The sequence below is a fragment of the Branchiostoma lanceolatum genome, chromosome 4, assembly GCF_035083965.1.
Source record: "Branchiostoma lanceolatum isolate klBraLanc5 chromosome 4, klBraLanc5.hap2, whole genome shotgun sequence".
In the NCBI taxonomy this organism is placed as follows: Eukaryota; Metazoa; Chordata; class Leptocardii; order Amphioxiformes; family Branchiostomatidae; genus Branchiostoma; species Branchiostoma lanceolatum.
This window is the reverse complement of record NC_089725.1, coordinates 22,307,592-22,329,774: the sequence shown is the minus strand read 5'-3', so window position 1 is coordinate 22,329,774 and position 22,183 is coordinate 22,307,592. Positions and strand designations below refer to the sequence as shown.

The 22,183-nt window shown below is 44.1% G+C and overlaps 3 protein-coding genes across 5 annotated transcripts; all 3 read right to left on the bottom strand.

Annotated features, from left to right (window-relative positions):
* Window positions 1-774: 774 nt before the first annotated feature.
* LOC136433387 (transient receptor potential cation channel subfamily A member 1-like) lies at window positions 775-14,294 on the bottom strand. 2 transcript variants are annotated; one of them, XM_066425542.1, is made up of 27 exons: window positions 14,054-14,294; window positions 11,988-12,214; window positions 11,572-11,677; window positions 11,110-11,288; window positions 10,611-10,721; window positions 10,295-10,406; window positions 9,931-9,976; window positions 9,624-9,666; window positions 9,148-9,333; window positions 8,937-9,023; window positions 8,590-8,672; window positions 8,128-8,319; window positions 7,697-7,811; window positions 7,253-7,419; window positions 6,950-7,025; window positions 6,409-6,477; window positions 6,210-6,269; window positions 5,774-5,844; window positions 5,121-5,304; window positions 4,909-4,989; window positions 4,229-4,401; window positions 3,816-3,957; window positions 3,334-3,507; window positions 3,064-3,132; window positions 2,547-2,684; window positions 2,053-2,141; window positions 775-1,789 (listed from the first exon to the last, which is right to left on the bottom strand). In XM_066425542.1, exons 1-27 carry the CDS (start codon window positions 14,160-14,162, stop codon window positions 1,417-1,419), a joined length of 3,462 nt encoding a protein of 1,153 aa, XP_066281639.1. In that variant the 5' UTR covers window positions 14,163-14,294; the 3' UTR covers window positions 775-1,416. The 2 variants fall into 2 exon arrangements, with proteins under 2 accessions (XP_066281639.1, XP_066281640.1); XM_066425543.1 differs by having other exon boundaries at window positions 11,988-12,211; window positions 14,054-14,293.
* Window positions 14,295-15,309: 1,015 nt separating this feature from the next.
* On the bottom strand, window positions 15,310-18,208 carry LOC136433385 (uncharacterized). 2 transcript variants are annotated; one of them, XM_066425537.1, is made up of 5 exons: window positions 18,079-18,208; window positions 17,883-17,955; window positions 17,274-17,389; window positions 16,618-16,776; window positions 15,310-15,587 (listed from the first exon to the last, which is right to left on the bottom strand). In XM_066425537.1, the coding sequence occupies exons 2-5, from the start codon at window positions 17,936-17,938 to the stop codon at window positions 15,466-15,468; spliced, it is 453 nt and encodes a 150-aa protein (XP_066281634.1). In that variant the 5' UTR covers window positions 17,939-17,955; window positions 18,079-18,208; the 3' UTR covers window positions 15,310-15,465. The 2 variants fall into 2 exon arrangements, with proteins under 2 accessions (XP_066281634.1, XP_066281636.1); XM_066425539.1 differs by having other exon boundaries at window positions 18,089-18,158.
* A 1,595-nt stretch (window positions 18,209-19,803) lies between these two features.
* LOC136433382 (uncharacterized) lies at window positions 19,804-22,178 on the bottom strand. The gene is made up of 5 exons (XM_066425536.1): window positions 22,084-22,178; window positions 21,974-22,046; window positions 21,225-21,349; window positions 20,420-20,578; window positions 19,804-20,013 (listed from the first exon to the last, which is right to left on the bottom strand). Exons 1-5 carry the CDS (start codon window positions 22,103-22,105, stop codon window positions 19,910-19,912), a joined length of 483 nt encoding a protein of 160 aa, XP_066281633.1. The 5' UTR covers window positions 22,106-22,178; the 3' UTR covers window positions 19,804-19,909.
* Window positions 22,179-22,183: the final 5 nt, after the last annotated feature.

Below are 22,183 nucleotides of genomic sequence, written 5' to 3'. Positions count from 1 at the left end.
AATGTGTGTTAATCATGATGATCCTGATATTCCTCATGAACATTTCCGGTCCCTTGAAACTTTCCTGATTTCGTCAACTCAGGGCCTTATTGGTCCATGACAGGTGCATGCAACCGTTTGACATTGTTTTAGTGTCTCAAAATCGAGACACCTTGTCAAACTGTAGCCTCCTTTGCAGGCCTCCTAGCCTGACGAATCGCGCTCCTAGTGTCCAGCCGGTTTCCGTAACCGCCTTTGGCTGAGAGCTTGTGTAAATACAGGCTAGCAGGCGGTGCCAGTGATAATTTTTGGGGAAGCACAGATTTGCGTTTTTCATCTTATCGGGGCCAGGGTCTTTTGCTGGGGAACCCGTATCGCCGCCTACCCAGCAAAAAACACCGGCCCCGATAAGTTGAAAATCACGAATCAGCGCTCCCCCAAAATTATCACCGGCACCGCCTGGGAGGCCTGCAAAGGAGGCTTCAGTTTGACAAGGTGTCTCGATTTTGAGACACTAATCCCCCCCCCCCCAAAAAAAAATTATTGGCGGCGCCGACCGGGAGGCCTTCAAAGGATGCTGGTCAAACTGTGCCCTTTACGTAGTTGGCGAAGCTCCCATGTTGGGGACTGGGCATTTCTCAAACAAGTATTGATGCCCAAGTTGTAGATGAAATATCAAGTGCAATCTTTACCAGTAGTGCTGCGCATGTGTCACAAACTAGTGAACAGGTCCAATTTTACATTAAGCTTACTACAACACAAAAATTGGACAGTAAAGAAAAAGATGTCAGCTGGTAATGTTTTGTATTGCTTTAATCACTTTATTCTTGATGTAATATAACGTTAAAAAGTAATACTGCAAGACAAGGCAATGGAATGCATCACATACATATTTGTCTTATTTGCACAACATGCTTTGATGAAGTTTAACCGTTTTTTACTTGCACACTTCTGAGCATGTTCAGAATGACATTAAAAGGTCTATCGTTATTACAGTTTCTATTATTTTCAGTGGATCAAGAATTTTAGAGCTGAAAGGTTTTAATTTTAGCTTATTTCTAACACATACAGATTTTGGCACAGATACATGTTTTCTACATGTGTCACATATAAAACACAAAAGACTGTTTTGCATAGCTGCAAGTATAAGTATTATTTGTTAACCTATATATGTTGCCCCTTTATGGATACTCAGCAAGGCATTTGATTACAGGTAGTAGGATAAATCTAATCAACGTTCATCAGGCTTGTATCGCTACAACCCACTCATCATGCTACAACCACTCATCATCACAACATTAGATTTATAATACAAATAGAGCATGAGTAAATATTCAGTACATTGGCCATGATTATCTTTGTTGACACCAGAAGTGATACATGAGTGTAAATGAGTCTGCATTTCACAAAGGCAAAGGTGTCTGTAAACTTTGTAATTTAAAGCTTTGTAGTGTAGGATTCTGTCTCCTCTTCTTTAGTTTCCCCCTCATTGTCCTCTTCAATGACACTGACTTTCCTGCGAGATTTTCCGCGGAGTTTCTTAAGAATGCTTACACTGCTGCCGATTCTGGGCCTAAAGCCCTCGTCGCTCTCTGTGGAGTGCTGGCGGTATAACTTATTTTCATTGCGCCGGTACTCGTCGATAAGGTCGTCCACATTGCCCTCATCATCATCAAATGGGTCTCCTGGAGCAACACCCTGCGTTGTTGTGCTGAGTGGCTCTTGGGATATCCCTGATGTTGGCGGTAGCTTGGCCAACTCACTCACCTCATGCTGGACGTTCGACAGGATGGACATGACCTCTCGCAGCCTAGGTCATACAGTATTAGTCAGATACAGTCAACTGATGGTTTCTTTCAAAAAACAAACACACACACAGGCTGACTTAAGCTATATGTAACAGCACCAACAGACATTATCCATCAGTACAGCTTCGTTGATGGATTCATGAAATGGAACACGCTTTTGTCAATATTAGCCACTCATAGGCCTTCATTCTTTAAAGTTTAATCTTATGGATAAGCATGTCTTAGTATCAATCAATCAATCAATATCCTGACATTACAGAGTTACCTTGCTTCCACAGTCGCTCGAGTTTCCTCCAGTATCTGGTGACATGAACATGACTTGGCCTCTTCAAATTCTTTGCCCACATCGAAAAGCTGTAAACAGTTCAAGTCAGTCAACAACAGTACAGGTTTTGATTGATCTTTTTCTGGACTAAGGAGCGGGATCAGTTATGTGCAGACATTTGTCTACTTCCCCCTGCACCCTTACAACCCAATATTTCCAGTCAATGCTGCTCGCTGTTAACAGTTTTCAAAAGACATCAATTTGTAATGCATACAGAACAGTTTGTACAAATGATTGTGACGTTAGTTAGGCAAGGTTCGTGTGAACTCACTTAACTGTAAGGATCCAACTATATAGAATAGTAATTGATACCAGTTGGTTCCACCAGATATCTACCATACCTTAGTACATTACAAGAAAATCTTCATTTCCTTCATGTTACTTTGCCAGTTTATATCACAAGTATTGGTTGGCAAGCAAGTACAAAGACGTACCTCACGCAGCTGATGAGGCACGATTCTGGTAATCCAGCGCATCTTCTTCCTGGACCGTTTCTTTTCATTGTAGTGCATCACCTGGTACCGCCAGAGGAAGAGATTGATGCCCCATTCCTTGTGTAACATATACTCTGCCTAAGAGCAAACAATAACAGACACATGTCAGTAAAATAGGTAAAGGTAGTAACATAACCTTGTTGAGGCCGAAGGGTTAGTCAGTTGTTATTCACTCTGTATAGGGAACGGTATTGGAAGGCAGAGCCAATCCCTGTCCTTCCACAGTCTTCTACCTCCCCAACTGAAGTCAGGTACCCATTTTTATACCTGGGTGGAGTGAGGAAAGTTGTGTAAAATGCCTTTTTCAGGGACACAACATCTAGCCAGCCTAAACAAAAATGCCAGGCAAACCGGTGACCTCTCGAGTCCTCTAGCCTAGGCACTCAGCCATTTGACGACACATTGCCTGTCTATATGGCAATGAAAGAAATGCATGCACAGATAGGTAAAAGTTCACCTGTATTTGCAGATGACTAAGTCTTGCTGCCTCCCTGATTGCTTTGATGTCACCGACAGCCAGACCGACCTGATGAACGGTTTGGAAAATTTCATCATCGGAATTGCCATTCTTAAATCATTCATTCTAGGAAATCATCCATTCTAGTAAAAATCAACATAATTATTTTGTCATCGTTTTCTGTTGTGGCCCGATATATGATCAATACTATAGTAATGCTGACTTGTACTGTGCAAATCAAAATCGAAAATAACATGGAATTTGACCTACCAGCAAATTGACGATGATGATGCACATGACCACGATGAAGATTAGCAGGAGTGCCAGCGTGATGGAGTTTCTCGTGTTCACACCAAGCTTGAAGTTGTTGTTGATGTCCAGTTCACCCATCATCATAGACAGCAACGTGTAGAAGGTCCTCGGGAAGTCATCAAAGCCATTCCCCTGAGGAATGTTACATTACGTTCTAACATTACTGTTGTTGCAAGGCAGCCTTTTATGTTTGAATCATACTCATTACCATGGGTATATTCTCAGTGTCTACCCAACATCCTATTTTTTTGTGACCAAAATCAAACTGAACAGAATTGGCTTTAACAATTTGACGATATTGTATGACCTATTCAACCTATACAGTTGAATTGATGGTTGAGATTGCACTGTCAGACTGTAGTAGGCTCTATGTTCGTATATCCGATTGTGTTCAGCTGAAATCACTTTACGGAAGTCGATGTATAATTAGAGAGTCTTACCACTGATGTTTTTGCAATCGTGACCAGGTAGAAGAAGGAGAAGCAGAAGGCGAAGAGGTAGATGATGAACACCAACACCACTCTGATCATCGTGATGAAGATGCTGCCGATCATGATGATGTAGAGCCCAAACACATAGATCCTGTTAATACAAAGGTTAATACCTTATGTAATTTCAACTTGAACTGCTTTATTTTCAGCATATTTTGTAGCACAGGCGTATCTCTATTGTGAAACTATCTGTTGATATTGTTTAAGGCAGAGGAAAGTACATCAACATGATCTTACACATGAGGCTACATCTTTGATTCTCGTGATGGAGTTGAAATAAGTGAAATCAAATTCTGATTATTCTGAAAATTGCAATCGTCTTTATCTGGGACTTTTTGTGTCAAATATGATGCTGATCTCACCGTCTCAGCACAAGGACAAAGATGATCCACGCCAGGAACACGGCTATGGCGGCAGCGTATGTCTTCAGACATGGATGCATAGGTACCGTGATTTGTATCGGAAGTGCGTACAGAAGAGCAGCGACGCACATGATGCAATACAGCAGGTTGCTGACGGTCAGGAAATCCAAGCCCTGTAATTGTAAAGTCAAAACAACTGCATTTTGGCGCTATCAAGATTTCCACACAAGATTTAGGCTTCTGTGTGATGATGATTTTTGCTGTATTTTACATCTCGTCATCCTTATCCTGATCTCTGGTTCAAGCTTCCATATGAGGTGGTGCCTTTGTATCTTTTGTGCTTTTCAGTTAGAACACAATGTGCAGAATATACAACATTTTTCTTTTGCTTTCCTAAAAATTAATTCAATTGATCATTATTCCTCTAATTTTCATTTGCCCCCCTTTGAACGTATGGAAATTGAACACCGCACATCTTTACCTTTAGACCTATGTACCTTTAGAATGCTAAGTTTCATGGTACCAAAAAACCCTATGTCCCCATCTCCCTTTCAAGTTTCGGAAAGGCATGAACAGGTAAGACTGTCTGGATCTATCGATGAAACATTTAACTGAAGTTAATGATTGAGTAAGTTTAAAATATTACGTATGTAGAGTGTGTAGTGTGAGTTAGCAGTTACCTGTCGAATGAGGTTGTACACATCCTTAATAAGACCGATGGCCGCAAACACTAAGACCACGTACGAGAGCACACACATCGTCTGGTAGGACACAAATGGTGAAATACATCAGAACTAACATTTCCTCATGTTGTACAGTTGTAACATAAATTAAATTGCAGGGGAATAGAATGTAGGAGCCAAAATCTGATAATCACTATCAAAAACGTTACCTGTGACAAGTCACAGAGCAGTTTTAAATTGTAACAGTTCGCAGCCTGTTCCGTTGTGATGTTGGTATCGTAGCGCTTTTGTGCAATCGTGGTGGCTTGCATCATTACCAGTGTAGTCAGGCAGCTAAGGAAGATCAGGTACACAACTAAGGTGGCCAGGAAAATCCGGAAGCCAATCTTCTCCCTGTTGGTTAAATACAGCCATCAAACTAACTGAGAAACAGAGTTGATAAAGGAAATATACTGTCGATCTAGAATTGGACCTACTCGGCTTCAGCATTTCAATCCACTAAATGTAGTCCCGGCAAATGACTTTATGGACTGACTCGTGCAGTGGATCAAATGTGCCAGTTAGCTTATAATGTCCTCCAACCCTCTGAAACAAAGGCTGCACAGCCGAAAATCTAATTATCAACAGAGTTGATTCGACAGTTTAATTCCTTCCATGATGACGTCTCCCCAGATACCATGACTACCATACAAGTAATTAACTAAGCAATACTATTATTTCTGCATAAAGTCCTTTGTTGTCACATATTTTCAAATCACCAAGTTGAAAATGTTTCATTTCGTTGCAACATGAAGCCACTTCCAACATGCACGGGCACAACCTCACTGTGAATGTGAAGCTGTAGTTCATAGCAGATACGCACCAGTACACTTTAAGAAACTTCTCCACGATGGGATGCTGCAGGCACTGCCAGCGCCGATTCCTTGTGATCGCCTGGGGAAAAGATTTACGAAGGAAATTTATCTGACAAATTATGGAGATTTGTAGCCAGGCAACAATAGAACGTCACATATTATATGCATTAGAAATCCCATTTCAAAAATTTCCGTACGACACTTATCTATATGGCGCATCCAGTAACATTTTACTTTGTAGCAGAATAACAGAATTATGTTGATGATGACAGACCTAGTCGACTTGAACAATGAATAACATGGAGCTCTCCACAGATCTGTCAGATCGTGACATTTGTACTGAAATATGAACGCTTCAATCATAATGTAATGTAAGCTCAAGTTGCGTTTTTCCGTCACATTTGTGAGCGTAAACTGCCGTGTAACAGAGCAGGCGCATCTTACCTTGAGGAAGGACAAGCCCTCGCGTCGTCCGTACATATAGCTGAAGTCATATGCCATAACCTGTTCGGGAAAGAGTTTGAAATGTGTTAATACAGGCTATTCTACCGAAAGTAACAAGGCGCCATGAGGTAGAACTAAAACAGGGATGAAATAGCCAATCGAGTCGTGCAGCTTTTATCATCAGTGATACATGTATTACCTTGTCGTCATTTCCCTCTTTATCCCCTCCCGATATGGTCTCCTCCACACCGAACCGGTTCAGAAATTCCTGAAAGATTAATGTAGTTTACCGAAGACATTCGGCCGGTACAAGAAGCAAACTCAGAAATGAATAGGATATTTCGCAGTACATCATGAAGTCATGGGTCGTTGATACAATCGCTCATTTCAATATTTAAGATAATCGAAATATTCGGTAGATTAGAAACAGCATCAGCATTAACAGGTGTTTAAAAAAAGTTTACATGTTGTGAGTATCAGTAGAAGGATCGTAAATGTACTGATGGAAGGTCAAGATGACAAATGGTTGTTTTCTTAAAGATTGACTTGGTCCAAAATGACCTGTTCTGTCAGTCGTTATAACACCGGGTACCCACAACTTGCCCATGACCTAATCTCTATGCAGAGGTAAGGCTCCGGGTTGTTTGGTCTTTTTATGCGTTTTTATCGAGCTTTCTATTCCGTCAGCTTTTTTTCTATATCCGCAAGGCCCAGTACCCATGACCCGTGTGTTTACGTACCACAGCAACCGTCGGCATCTCAACCACCAGATGAGGCAGCTGCGGTCTGTCCTCCTGCCGCAAGAGGTCGGCCCAACTGTGCACACAGGAAAGTAGACAAAACATGTTAATCGGTGACCAGGTCGTAGGTCTTGGCTTTCGACTTGTAAAAACACCGACAACAGTAGAATAAAACTGGAAGTTATTGATGTTAAACTACATTTTCATAGATCCTAACTTGATATGCGTCTAACTAACTTCGCTATTATTTCTCTCGACAAAATCAACGATATCATGAGCCGTCGTAGAGATTTATCCAATTACCGCGCATGTCTCCCCATAGCAAGAGCTGCATCCAAGGACCCTTCGTTCACAGCGATGTCCAGCGCGTTCTCCTTGTGGTGGTTTTCGGTTATGATCGCTCCGTCCGTCAACAGAAGCGTCACGATTTCGGGAAGATTCTCCTTGGCTGCTACATGAAGTGGCGTGTTCTGAAACAATTTTTCATTTTATTTTCATGAAAACGTAGTCAACTATGCCTGGCCTGTAGAAGTTAATAGATGCTTCAAGAGGTTAGCTTGATTATGCTGGTCTCCAGATAAAAATGGCACATACGGGGTTGACTTCGGCCCAGACTCGTTAACAGTCTAGAAAACGTCATATCTAGCCCCATGGGTTTCCCTACTTATAGGCTAAATGAATCATAACAGTGTTCCCCCAGCTACCAGGGTAGCTGTAGCTGTCAGGGTCATCGTCGGTATACTTTACCCCGTTATCGTCCTCCCAGTTCAGACAGTCATAGTGAACATCCAGCAGACAATCCACCGTCTTCTGATTCCCGCTCTTCACGGCGTAATGTAGCGGACTGGTGCCGTCCACGGTCCTGAAACAGAACAGCATTGCAATACTCACCGGGGGACAACTGGGAAAAACTCGCCCGAGGAAGACACATATGCATTCGCTGTTTTCTATTTGTTTAGCTGTTGTTGTTGTTTTGGGTGTGCTTGTATGTGTTGTGAGTATGACTCTCCAACTAGATGCGAGGTATATTTCTACATTTTTCTGATATCATTTCAATTCTTCGTCATCAATACATGTATCTGCTAGCTCAATCTGAATGATTTGTGAATGACTGCATTAATCGTTTTTTTGTACTAAAAAGAACGAGAGAACGTGTAAAGCCCATGAGATATACTGACTGTGTTATCGCGGCGTGGTTGTCCAGTAGGTACCGCACGACTTCAGGGTGACCGTACTTGCAGGCCAGGTGCAGGGGCCGCATCCCCCGTGAGTTGGCGGTGTTCACCAGCCGGACCTTGATGGAGTCGCCCGGTTTCCCTTCACGCCCGCTCCCGCGCAGCAGGGTCTTCATGACGTTCAGACGGCCGTGCCTAAGAAAATTGGACCAATGAAAATGTAACTATTACTTACAGATACTATGATTTGAATATACAGATAACGTTACTGTGATTTATATATTCTCACTTTCCTTTTTCCAGCATACATTTTTGAGATTGCCAAAACTACAATGTTCAACATTTCCCCAATGGGATTTGGGCAGTTAACTCTAACTTTCACAATAGCTTTAAGGTTTTTCGCACATCAAAATAAGCACAGGAGGTAGTATATGTTTTGAAACTTTCTGGAGTTTTGCCTAGTACCTGGCTGCTTCGTTAAGTGCAGTTTCCCCGTTGTCGTTCCTGGAGTTGCGGTCTGCGCCAGCTGCTAGTAGTGACCTGACGTTCTGTGGGATCATCACATAGGCATGAGTTACGTTGCTACATATAAAAATTGTCAAGCTATAATGGCAAGACTATGCGCTGTTCAAACGTCGTCCTAAAAGTCCCATGTTCACGAATCATGTAGATGTGTTATCTCCGTGTACTGTGGTAGAAGTGTCGTTTGACATTTTCGTTGGCTAAAGTGATCGGATAAAAGCTACCTTCACGGAATGATTTGGTTGCGGCTGACAGTGATAAGGTACCGATGAGTTATAACCATGACGCACCTTGTCGAACCCACCCTGAGCTGCGTGGTGCAGCGGTGTACAGCCGGCTCCGTCCTTCTTCTCCAATAAGCGCTTGGCTTTCTTATTCTTAAATGGACAAAACAGAACAAACATCTTAGACGCAATGATCCTAGACACCCACTCCTAGACGTGAATTCTATACGGACCTATCCTAGATTAAATCACAAGCGTTATGAGTAATGCTCGTTACCTGGAGTAGAACGTCCAACACTTTGGAGTGTCCCACGGCGTGGTGCAGGACTGACCTGCCGTCACAGTCCACCCTCCTGACGTCTGCACCGGTGCTCAGCAGCAGGCGGAGGGAGTCGCTGTCGCCGAACAGCGCCGCCAGCATCAGCGGGGTGCGCTGCATCTCGTCCTGGTTATTTATGTTGTCCTGACAGAAACATGTAGGGACACGGCTTAGGGGAACGAAACACATTTCCGAATACAATACTGTAGCATAGGGCCTAGGGATGTGGTGAGGTTGTGAAGATTATTGTATGGTTGTGCTGCTCTGATATTCTATCAAACTCCTTAGAATTTAGATGTCACACAGTAACAGGTTGCACCATTGGCATTGTGCTAATTATAATAACCAATAGGCATCATACTTAACCTCAATAGAGGATGGCTGCTTTATTACTTCCCTTTTCACCGGGTTGATTCTATTTGATACGAACTTACTTTTGATGTCTCTCTTGCGGACCTCGGACGTCTGAGTCCACCACTGGGCAGAAAAAAAAGATAAAGAAAATATTGACTCACTCAGCAGCGCAGCTAACAAATTATTTTTTATCTAGTCGCATCAATGTAGTCAATAGAGCAGCATAAACATTCCCTTCCATCTTCCCTCCTTCTTACTTGCGCTGACTCTGGACCCACCTTTTGTCAAGCGACAGCTAGCATGAAAATTAATCACACGCGCAAGATACCAAATTTATGTAATCTTAACGTTAAGAATCCCAATCCAAACAAGGCCTTGCACACGTACTTGCTCTGTTGCTCACCGGCACCCCGAACACAGAAAGGACCCGTAGCTACAGGACAAGAGAAAATACTGTTATAAATTATCCATTTTCTTCGCAACAAAAGTTAAGAGATTACTTTATTTCAGATCAGCATATTCGAGTCTGGTTGGCTTATTTTATTGTCAAAGCCATTGAATATGACAAGTGAGAAAGGCTGTTTTGTCGGTACTGTGCCCTGACATTCTCCGAAAAGTCCAGCACCCATTGATACTTTGTCATCTGTTGTGAGTCAGTTATACGTCATTCTACTGTGCTGTCCCCATTGCACTTGTTGCATTTTTTCTGAGAGTTATGTAATTGTTTGAAAATAGACAAGGTGCGGCTTACCCCGTGGGCTGAGCAGATGGAACATGAGCTCGGGTGAACACCTGGACGTGGCCAGCGCGATGGGCGTGACGTTGGTGGAGTCTATAGCGTTGACGTCCGCGTTGTTCTGGACCTGGAGTACAACAAGATCCGTTTGTCACATCGTATCCTGCTCCGATAGGTGATGGTGAGTACAGAGTATTCCTTCTTTGACAGAGTGTAAGGCTTCTACATTTCCACACATGTCTCACTTGGCATGGCATTTTATCAACATTTGTACTTTTCGGATTGTATAAATAACTGTGTTCTCGAAAAAAACGTCATGTGCAAGACTTACCAACACCTTGACCATCTCCGTGTCGTTGTTGTTGACTGCCAGGTGTAACGGCGTCAGGTCTCCGTTTCCTCTCACGTTGACGTCACAGCTCTGATCTAAAGTCAGGAGATCCTGGCGCGATGCAGAATGGGGAAATGTGAAATTTCAAATGTCTGGTCTTGTACAGTACAAACAACTAAGAACCTAGCCTCCTTCGTAGACCTCTAGGAGCGCCATCGTTTATGGGGGGGGGGGGGTCTGATTCGGGCAAAGTATATCGCCGGGCCCAGCATTTAGAGAACCTAGCCCATGTTGAAAATCGCGAATCAGCTCTCCCCCAAATCAGGCCCAAATCAAGTCTATATAACCTCCTTGCCCAAATATAAACGCTGCCTCTCCTAGAAGTCAGCAGAGGAGGCTAAAAGAACCCGGGCAAGGAAAGCCCACAGACGTGTAAGAAAGGCGTAGATTGTGGCTGAAATGCTATTGTTACTATCCTCATTGTTTTTGTTGAACTTACATTGACGATTCTGACATCTCCACCCTTCACGGCGTAGTGCAGCGCCGCGTCGTCAGAGTGCGCGACCGCGTTGGCCGTGTCTGCGTTGTTTCGGAGTAACAGGTCCAGCGCCCCGTAGCTGTGGTTCCTCACCGCCAAGAACACCGCACTGCGGCCTGCCCAGTCCTTGTCGTTGATGTCTGTATCATATATGTATAGTAGTGAGATATACGGAAATTTGTTTATCGGATTGAATGTGCTGCACTGTGGTGCTCTACCTGAACGATTAATCTGGCCCTGTAACTGAAATCTAATCATGTTTTCCTTCTTTGCCTGAACTTATGTTGCTTACTTTGAATGTTCCTCCTGTTCTAAACTTCATTTCCCTCCCATTATTTATTCTGTTAGATATATCATCTCGCTATTTAAAGAATGATGATAACATCAGCTCAATGTTCAGTCTTGAGCCGGTAACGTTCATACCATGACCGCCCTCAAGAAGCTTAGCCAGCGAAGGCACGTCATTCTTGGTGGCGGACTCGTGGATGGTGCTCGATCCGTCCACCAGATCCAAGGGGTCGATTTCCACCTGTCAACACCAGTGGGAGGGAGGTTAGCAAATACACTCAGCTTTGATATGCTTGCAAACACTGCGACGATTCTCTCTAGATTCCTCGTGTAGTTATTGTCCGGGAGAAATATGATTTTGACTTCAATGAGCCTAAAAGCAGTTCGGTCATACAATCCACCGTTTGTTTGTTTGTTTCTATATATCATGTTTGTGGTTATCTATTAACATCAAATAGAGTTTTATTAGAGTACATATTGTCAAATGTGCATTGAAACATCTGGAGCGTCTCTGTTTATGGCAGATGAGTGTAAACTTAAGCCTTTTCTACCTTCAGGAAGGAGTCACTGCTCATCTGCCTGGAGTAGAAGGGCCTGTTCTCGTAGATGTAGGCCGAACCACGCTTCAACGACTCTCCCGTTATCCGGCGGTCCGAGTCGCCCCCGTCTATGCGACACTGGTCTGGCCCTATCCGAGCTCCGTCACCCCGGCGTCCTCCCAGCAGGACAGGCTCGCTCACACGCCGCATCTGGAGTCTCGGGGCCAGCGGCAGGTCTTCTTCAGTACAACATACAACAAAATACCACATTTAGCTCAGCACTATCCTTCCTAGAAGTAGTATAACAAAACACAATACATGCATCCGGACGTTGTGTCATGAAAGGTCGTACATGTGAGACACACACACACACACACACAAACGCGCGCACGCAAGGACACGCTCATCCACAAACACACACACACACACACACACACACACACACATACACAGACACACACACACTCACTCACTCACTCACTCACTCACACACACATACACATTCACACACGCGCACGCACACACACACTATGACCGTGACACACGCACACACACGCAGACAGCAGTATTTGGTAACGTTCACAACGTGACGTCCTGTACATGTTAAGAAAAATAAGGTTGAGCAATTTGGTATCTTTCTTGCCGACTTTAACTGTTACATGGCACTGCGGTAGAAATGGTTGTGACACAAACACACTCCAATACACTACACAGCACCTGCCAGTTATTACTCGATGTTTTGCCTGAAGCCACGCTCATCATACACATACATTCCACTCATCATCATACCAGTATAAACCAGGCATTACTTCGTCTGATCAAGTAATGGGGACGAACACTAACAAGCACTACAAGACACTGTCCAAGACATCGGGCACAGATGTGTGTTTTAGATCCTTATGTGTGTGTCTTCTAGGTGCGGCTTGTTTGTCCGTACCAAAAGGAAACAAAACAAGACATCTGCTTGGTGTCAAACAGTAAGATAACATAGCCGGCAGGTAGCAGCCCTTCTGTGTCAAAGGTAGATGTTACACAGGATCTGAGAAGATTAATCGTAAATTGTCCCACCCGATAACGCATGGTGGCCGTGGGAAATGTTTTGATCACAGAAGGTGCATTCAGCTTCATATGTCTGTCCTTGAGGATGCGTGACTGTGGATGTGCATCAATGATCACAACACAACAGACATGGAGACGTACAACAGGGAAGTGGGAGCGGTATGCTGGGTACGTCAGTGTTATCGGCAGCCAGGAATCCCTTACACGCAGCTTACACTGCCACACGGAAATGAGGACAAGAAAAACACACCGTCGTTGTTGACTTAATTACAAGCCAGCTTCCACTGTAAAAAAATACTAAAAAGGTACACATGATTGCATACTGTCTCATGTGATAATTGTAATAAAATGATTCGGAATGCTTGATATCAATTGCCACTATGTAGATAAAGTTCGCCACCACCGACAGTACATGAGTCCCACAGGTCCTGTGCCATATACGTACACATTACAGTACTAGTAATATCATTACAACAGCCGATGATGACATTACAATTTGGATTTTCGGAAACGTAACCAGGAAAACCATCTGAATTAGCAACATTAGATAATTGTTGGTTTTGTGTCTGTTGTGCTCGGCTCAGTCAGCAATGATGACCTTGTGATTTGGGCGGAAGGGTCTATCGGAGCGAATCGACCCAAACTATTAAGGATGGCACCAAGGTTTGTGGCTAGGGATATGAGTTTCGGACCTGACGCTGAGTCTACTTAATCCAAGCAAATACATTTGTATTCCAGTTTCGTACAACTCAAACAGAGCCAGTAATTGGGAGGAAGAAAAATGACTAAATGTCGCTGGAGCCTACACTCATGAATGAAGGCCTTGAACTCAGTGAACAGGAAGTCACTTAACTGGCAAGGCTGACCTACCGTCTAAATCTGTTCCGCATTTAAGGCTCTGTATGTACCAAATAGACCGTTGAGATTTGGTGTTGGCGGGCTGAAGTTGTAACCATATGGCCCGGGAGTCTCAACACTTATGGCGTCGCTCTGAACAACAAGACTAAACATTCACTCACCGCACATTTCCCCCTCCCCATGATCTTGGTCTTCAACATTGGGGACAGCACTGAACCGGCGAGCGAAATTCCGCATGAAATTTCCGTTGTCGGAGTCTTTGGATGCCATCGTAGGTGGTTTCTGTTCTTGGTCCGATCTTACGGCGGTAGACTAGACTTGTTTTTGTGCGGAGCATAGTTGAACACTTGTTGAACACAGACTATGATCTGTGACCCAAAACGAACTAGAAGAACAGGTTTACACGACAGCTTCCATCCTATCACTAGCCCACGGCTATTTTTCACTACTTGGTCGACGCGGCACATTGTGGGGGTTTTAAGTTCATTCCATTCGTGCTTTGTTTTTCTAGCAAAGTTCCTCTTCGTGTTTCTATTTTCCAGTCCCACCTGACAAGTGCCAAGGAAAAGACTTTAAGAAAAGAGATGTGCCTTCTGACGAGCGTAGCTTCACGCATTTAAAAGTGAACTGAAACACATCATTGTTCATTGGCAAAGAAGTCGAGTTGGATCCAAGTGTCAAAGAAATCATTCGAACAACTGACTCAAAGGAAACTTTAACCTGTGACCTGTTTAGGTACCGGTAGCGACCTTAGGAGCAGGCCAAAGCTAACAATGCTGGGCTCCAGGGCACTGTGCAACTACCATTGTCTAACTGCCGTCTGGAATTTCACCCGCAAGGTATTCAAACTTCAGGTTTGACATGACAAAACGACTCCAGATATCCATGCTTTTTGCAACACAGGGTAACACACGTGATTTAGAATTCAAAGATTACTGATTCTCTGGCGGCGGGTCAAATGAGAATTAAAATTTTGGCCGGACAATGTCAGAAATCCATAATTGGAAAATGGAAATAATGAATATAAGAATAGCCGCTGTACGTATTAAGTGGGAGACGTCCAAAGAACCGATATCGAGGCGCGGTTGTTGCTTGCCTTCTCCAAACAAAGCCTGTCTAAGCTCTATATCCTCTTATCAGAAAAGACCGGAGCACTTGATTATCACATATATTTGTTGTTGTTGTTTGTTTGTTTGTTTTTAGATAGTATAATGTAAAACTGATTACAGCAATTCAATGGCGGTGTGGTGAAGATTACTGAGAGTGTACAGACGTTTATAGACATGGCACCTATTTCAATAACTCAAGTGTGAATACTTTGCAACTGGACTGAAATGGGACAAAAAGTGAAACCTTTATCTAGTTCTAATAGAAGACTTAGGAGCATTATGAAAAATGAACATATCGAACCCGCCACTGATACTGTATTGGTTTATTACAGGTCATGACGGCTTCACTGAGCCGCCCATCAGCAGGTGATTTGTAGGTGTCCAGTCCAAGTGAGGTGCCCATGTGCAGGTGTTCTGGGTTGGTTGGGGCTCTGGGTCTGACAGGCCGTGCGCTGCGGCGGTGTTCAGGGTTGGTTGGGGCCCGGGGTCGTCTGACAGGCCGTGCCCTGCGCGGCAGCCGCGGCCTGAAGCTGGATGATGAGCTGGATCAGTCGGTCCGCCTCCTGCGGCGTCAACTGACCGTCAGCTGTGAACATGGAGAAGAGCGTTAACACACCACAGTTATAAACATTTAAACTAGCAAGGTTATCTAACATCCTAGCAAAGTACAAAGAGTATTATATATAGGCGATACAACAAACAATCGCCAACAGCGGCGTAAAGCGGGTATCTCACCAACTGTGCCAACTGGCGCGAACCTCTCCAATTTGTTGCCAATCGGCGCCAGTGGGCGCAAATTTGTCCCGATTTTTGTTGTTGTTGAAAATTGAAAAGAAATTGCAATTTTGAACATGGGGCGAATGGGCGTGAACTAGACGCCAACAGGCGCGTTCACTGCAACTCTCTTTTTGATTAGTCTTAATCCTTGTACATTGGTGGTTAATTCAGTGGCAACACTGCGATTTCCAGCAAAGTTATGTTGTATCTAGGACGTGACACCCCGGGCGCGGTCATTTTGTTTGTAGAGGTTACGTATTTTACCCGTAGCGTCGCAAGTCACGCAAACTTTTAGAATTGGCGAAGCGAAAAATTCGCAAAGTTGTCGCAAAAATGTGAGTAAGATCAAATATTTAACCTCCTTGGTAAGATACAGACGCGGTAACAAGTCTCAGGCTGTTGATCCTTAGCCTCTACCAGGCCCTATTGGCCAAATAGAGTGAATAGTATGCTTAGGGAGTCGGCACGGAGAGAGGGTCCAATATGCCATCGTAACTGTACCCCTACAGCAGGCTAACTCCTCTTGAATGTTTTTCTGTCTATTTGGCCAATTTCTACTCTTTCCAGCCGCCTCTGGAGACTGGTAGAGGCTAGTTGATCGTCACAACTTTATGTCACCTACCTAGCCTCCTTTGCAGGCTCTGAATCGGCTTTGGGGGGGGGGGGGGGCTGGGCTAAATAATACACTTTTTGCAGCCAGCCCGTAACTCAGCCACCCCGTAACTATCAGCCGCCTAGTTGTTACGGGGTGGCTGATAGTTACGGGCTGGCTGCAAAAAGTGTATTATTTAGCACCTCCAAAAGCCGCTTCAGAGCCTGCAACGGAGGCCATCACCTACCGTTGATGTCAAAGAAAGCGAAGATGCGGCCTATATCAGTGGCGGTCTCCGCTTCCTGCACGGTCAAGTAACCGTCTCCGTTCAGGTCCAGCCTATCAAAGGCTTCCACGAATTCACGCACGTAGAAAAGGATCTGTCCCCGCGTGATGAAACCGTCGCCTGGGGAAAACATAGTTCATGTAATGATGGTTGAATAAGAAGAATGAAGAGCCAGGCGTTGAAGAAACTCATTTGCGATAACTATCCCTTCTACCCACTGATCGTCACTGATCCATGTTGGTACATGCGGTCATGTGTGATAGCAATCATTATGCGCTCTCTGTATCCGTACAATTGCAAGTTTTTGGTTCCGTCTGTAGTGGACTGACTGAGTATGTTTGTTTGTTTGTTTGTTTGTTTGTTTGTAATCAGCATTACTCGAGAAACTGTGGATGGATCTTCGTGACATTTAATGGGTGGGTTGGTGTCGGGGAGACGAAGGTCAAGTATGAAAATGGCGGCTTCTTAGGGGACTGCAGAGGAATGTAGAGTTAATGTCCAACTTACAGCGTCAAGATGTGATTGTTAGTCGGTTATTTGGTAATAGCTCGACTCTTTACTACCTATCGTGCGCCTCTAGTCTTAGATAAGACGAAGATTGGGCATAAGTAACTCACAGTCAGCGTCCATGGCGCCGAAGATGGCCGCCACGGAGAGCCCGTGATCCGCCTCGTGAAGGGTGATGATGCCGTCACTGTTGATGTCCAGCTGATCGAAGTATTCCTCGCCCTTCCTGTGAATCAAGAATGCAGGTAGAGATGTTGGTAACTTCCGTTCTAACGTAGATCATAGGTATTAGGTAACGTTCAATTGCTGTCAGGCGGTAGAAATCTCCCAGCACACATGTCAGTACGGCCTTATTTTTTCTTGCTGCGTCTCTTCCAATTGATCAGGTTGGACGCCACCAAATGTCTGCTGTCATTTTAGACAGCTTCATTGTCACAAGACAAATATGTAGCAGGCACGAATCGTCTTTTCGGCCGACATCATCAGCGAAACACAATTACATGTATTTGTGGCCACTTTTCTATCTTAAAATTGGTCAAAATGACATTGACATGTCAGCATGTCCTTTGATTGCACGACAGCAGAGGTGAACGACAGGACGCGCTAATCCTTCTAAAAATCGTCAAAATCATTAGAAGCATTTGTTGTAACAGTATCTTAACAAGTTTCATTTTAACTCTTTGTCAGAGAAATCTAAAAGCAAGTTGTAAGTTTCTTACCTGGGAACAGGCAGAGCTGTCGCTACGGAGAGCGCGAGCGCCAAAAACAGCATCATCTTGGCAGAGATGTATTCTGTGGGGTAGAGATATTCAACATTAATGTACCTGCAGAGATAGGAGAGAGAAAAGAAAGAAGAAACTAAAAGGATAAAAGAAATGCACAGAAAAGGCAAAAGAATAAGACTCCACTCCAAACCGTTTGTTACGTTCGCTCGTGGAAGTTCGACTTGGCTGTCAGAAAACTGGCGATTAACGGAGTATCGTCCGACTATTTATAATGTGTTACTGAATTCCTCCAAATTTTTCCATGGTCAAATTACAAAAGAATTTGCATTTGAACGTAACCCTGCAACAAAACTATCTAAAAGGAAACTATCTGAATGTTGAAATAAACCGCACATTCAAAATAAAATTCCAGATATGCAATTTTCGTTACAACGTTTTCGGAAAGTTTGCCTATATTCTGAATTATACGGTAATATTTCCCCACAGCTTAAATCAACCTGGTGAGAGTTCTAACAGCCTGTACCTACGTTACACTTTGATAAACAGTCGTTATACAATAAATCAATCAATAGACATGGCAAACAGTCGAGATTAAGACCGGCAAAGGACAGGTCCCGATCGATGTAATTACACACATCGATGACATAACAGGTGTGCGGTCCACGTGCACGTTTAAGGTGTCCTAGCTACCCAAGCACATATCGGACGTTCCTGAACTGGGCGTTAGGGAGAAACGAGGGGATGAGGATGGGGTAGGTCTTGTACGGAACACTACGATTGGTTTTGAAGGCATTAAAGGATGTTAGTTTTCTGAAATTTTTATTCCTTCATACTTTTAGATTTTTCACGTAACCACACCATTCATAAGTGTTAACCGCCTTTAGATATCTCATCCAACACAAAAGTCGCCCCATTACCTATCAAACTAATTTGTTCCGATAACACTGTATAACCTATGACGTTACTGTATGATTGGTAGTGTGAATAAACGATGACGGCGCTGGCACTTCCTCTACTGATAACACATGATATGAATTTTTCCCAGCATACATGCCCGTGACCAAATTATATATTAGGACAATTTTCAAACTAAAAGCTCTGATCATTTTCTGTACATGGCCGAAGTTGAGTATTGCATAATGATATTCAGGGAATGAGTAGCTGACGTCATTGCGTTGTATGTTCCCTTGCTAACGTTACGTAACGCTGCGTGTGTAGAAGTGTGTCCGCCGGGGCATTAACCTTTCACAGACAGGACGTTATAAATGATAAGTACGTGACGTTCCTCATCATGTTTCAGAAGTGTCCACCTCGTTCGTTATCAACCTGTCAGTGTAAACCTCGTAATCTCCAAGCAGATGAGGGGAGGCGGCAAGTTCGCTACTTTTTCCTAGTTTTGTTTCGAGCTGTTTAATAGGGAGGCAGTGTGTGACAGAAACGGGCAGCTAGGGAAGTGTAGATTTTACCTCACAACTTAAAATAATATAAAACTCTTGCACGCTGACGCAAGAACCGGAGACAAGGGCGGGCCACTCGGCGACCCCGGCAGGGCCACGCCCGGCTAGATCCGCACAGGAATCGACAAAATGACCGGTATCGTGACTTAAGTATGTCGGTGTGCTACTGTGCCAGATCCCACTATTACTGACGTCAGTGTTTGACTAAATATGCCGTCTTGTCAGAAACACGATATTTAAGTGGGATCATCATCGCACAGAGTTCACTACGATAGCATCGCGGGGAAAATGTTTAATTGTAGAATTGGGACTAATTCCCTTCAAGTCAGTGGGAAGTGTGACATCTTTTCAGCTGGACTGAAATGCCACAAAATGTTGTGAAGTCCAACCTTTATCTGGTTCTGAAGACTTATTACGAGCATATCGTACTGTGAAAATGAACACATCGAACACGGCACTGATGCTTCAATGATTTGGTTTATTACAGACAACAACGGGTTTGCTCAGCCGTCCATCTCCAGGTCCTAGGTGCGTTGTAGGTGTCCAGTCGTGAGGCACCCCAGGTTAGTTCCCGCAGGCCGTGTTTCCCAGATCGGCAGCGGCGGCTGCGAGGCGATTGATGACGTCGATCAACCGCTGTGCCTCTGGCCGCTCCAACAGACCGTCAGCTGTAGTCGGGCAGTGACATAACACAGTCGTAAACACAACTTATAATGATATCAGACACTACAGTAAACAAGGACACCGTAGTAAGATGATATGCAAACAGCTGTTCAGAAGTCACCTCTATAATTTACAGTTTCTGTAGTGCGGTTCATTGTACAATATTCTCTTAGTGCGGCTACTACACATCAGGTAACGGTATACGTAGACTACATTAATATACTACGTATGATCTCCCTATAGCAACTGTCTTTTAAGGGTTAGTCATTGTTTCCTAAAGGTCCCACCGCCGCCTCTTTACAAGGGTTGGTTAGCCCCTGTGTAAAACATCTTAATAAAGTTTCAAAACATAGCCGATCACCCCCAACCTTCACCTGTACCAGGTTGTCCATACAGCTTTGTATCACTTACCGTTGGTGTCAAAGAAGGTGAAGACGCCGGCTATGGAAGTAGCGGCCTGTGCCTCCTGATCCGTCACGGATTGGTTTCCGTCCAGGTCCAGGTTGTTAAACACCGGCACGAATTCAGGCATGTAGAAATTAATCTGAGCAAGCGTGATGACTCCGTCGCCTGGGGAAAATATAGATTATCAAATGAATTTCGAATAAGAAGTAGGAAAATCAAGGCGTTGAAGAAACTCATTTGCAGGGAAAATCTTAAAATTAAGTTTTGTCCAATCGGTACGTCACGGGTTCCTGTTGGCCTAACGCTACTTCACCTAAATCCGCAGGATAACATATATCCGGGATTTTTAAAAACGGTGTATATAGGGATATATGCCTCATAGCGCAACAAACCAGATGTGTGCCGAAAAGTACAAGCTGTATATCCAGCTTGATCCACTCACACCGGGATCCGGGAAGGACCCCTACTTTTCTATAAGTGTGATGGGTTCTTTACGTGCTCGTAATCTGACTCTCCCAAACCACGGGACCTCCATTTGACGTCCTATCCGAGGGACGTCCCTAACAGAAGCTAGGTACTCATTTTCACTTGGGTAAAGTGAGGAAAGTCGTGTTAAGTGCATTTCCCAAAGCCTGGCACAACGTCAACGGGGCATGTCAGGGGATTCGAACCTAGAACTTCTGGGTTCTGGGCCAAACACCCTGCTATTCATTACGCCACCGCGACGCCACTTTTGTTGGTGCCGGGGTCAAACTGTACTAATGCTTTACTTTAGATCGTGCACCACAAAGTCTTGGCAAACAAAGCTCACAGTCAGCGTCCATGGCCGTGAAGAGGGCATGCACGGTCAGCCCATGCTCCGCCTCGTGAAGGGTGATGAAGCCGTCCCCATTGATGTCCAGGTTGTCGAAGTATCCCTGTGGGTCCTGGGTCGCCCTGTGAATAAAGAACGCAGATAGCTGGTAGGCATTTTAAGAAACTTGGATTTGAGATCATAGTTATGATGTAATTGCTGTAAAGTCTGTAGAGATCTCACGGCACCCGGAGAATATAGAACAGCCACATCCGTCCATCTACTGCCTTTACTTGGCTTGCAGCGTCCCTGTCGTATGATCTGGGCGATGATATATCGGTGTCATGCAAAGTGTCTGATGTCATTCTAGACAGCTTCAGATGGTAAATATATAGCAGGCAAGATTTGTATTTGTAGTCTAAAATCATAAACATAACACAGCAATTGTCTCTGAAACACACTCAACCCCATGATGAAACTCATTTCTTGCCGTACCTGTAGTTCCGACCGTACTCGCTAGAAATTCATGTAGCACCCGGCGGCAATTCGTGCCAGGACCCTGTACTTTTTTGCCGTACCCAATGGCGGATATCGCACGGCCCGACGCTAAATAGTCACTGGAAATTTGTGTCTAGATACCTTGCTTGTGACGCGTCCAAATCCTGATGAAATTGTCAATAGCATTATTTGTTATAAAAATATGTTGATATTTCTTCCTTAATCCCCATGTCAGAGAAATCCTTTCACAAAAGTTGTCAGTTTCTTACCCGGGAGCAGGCAGAGTTGTCGCTACGGTGAGCGCGAGCGCCCAAAACAGCATCATGTTGGCAGAGATGTATTCTGTGGGGTAGAGAGATATTCAACAATCGAGGTTCACCTGGGATGAGATTGACAGTCATAAAACTGGCGAGTAACAGAGTATCGTCCGACTATTTATATTGTGTTGCTGTGACGTAAGAAGTGTGCGGGGTGCAAGT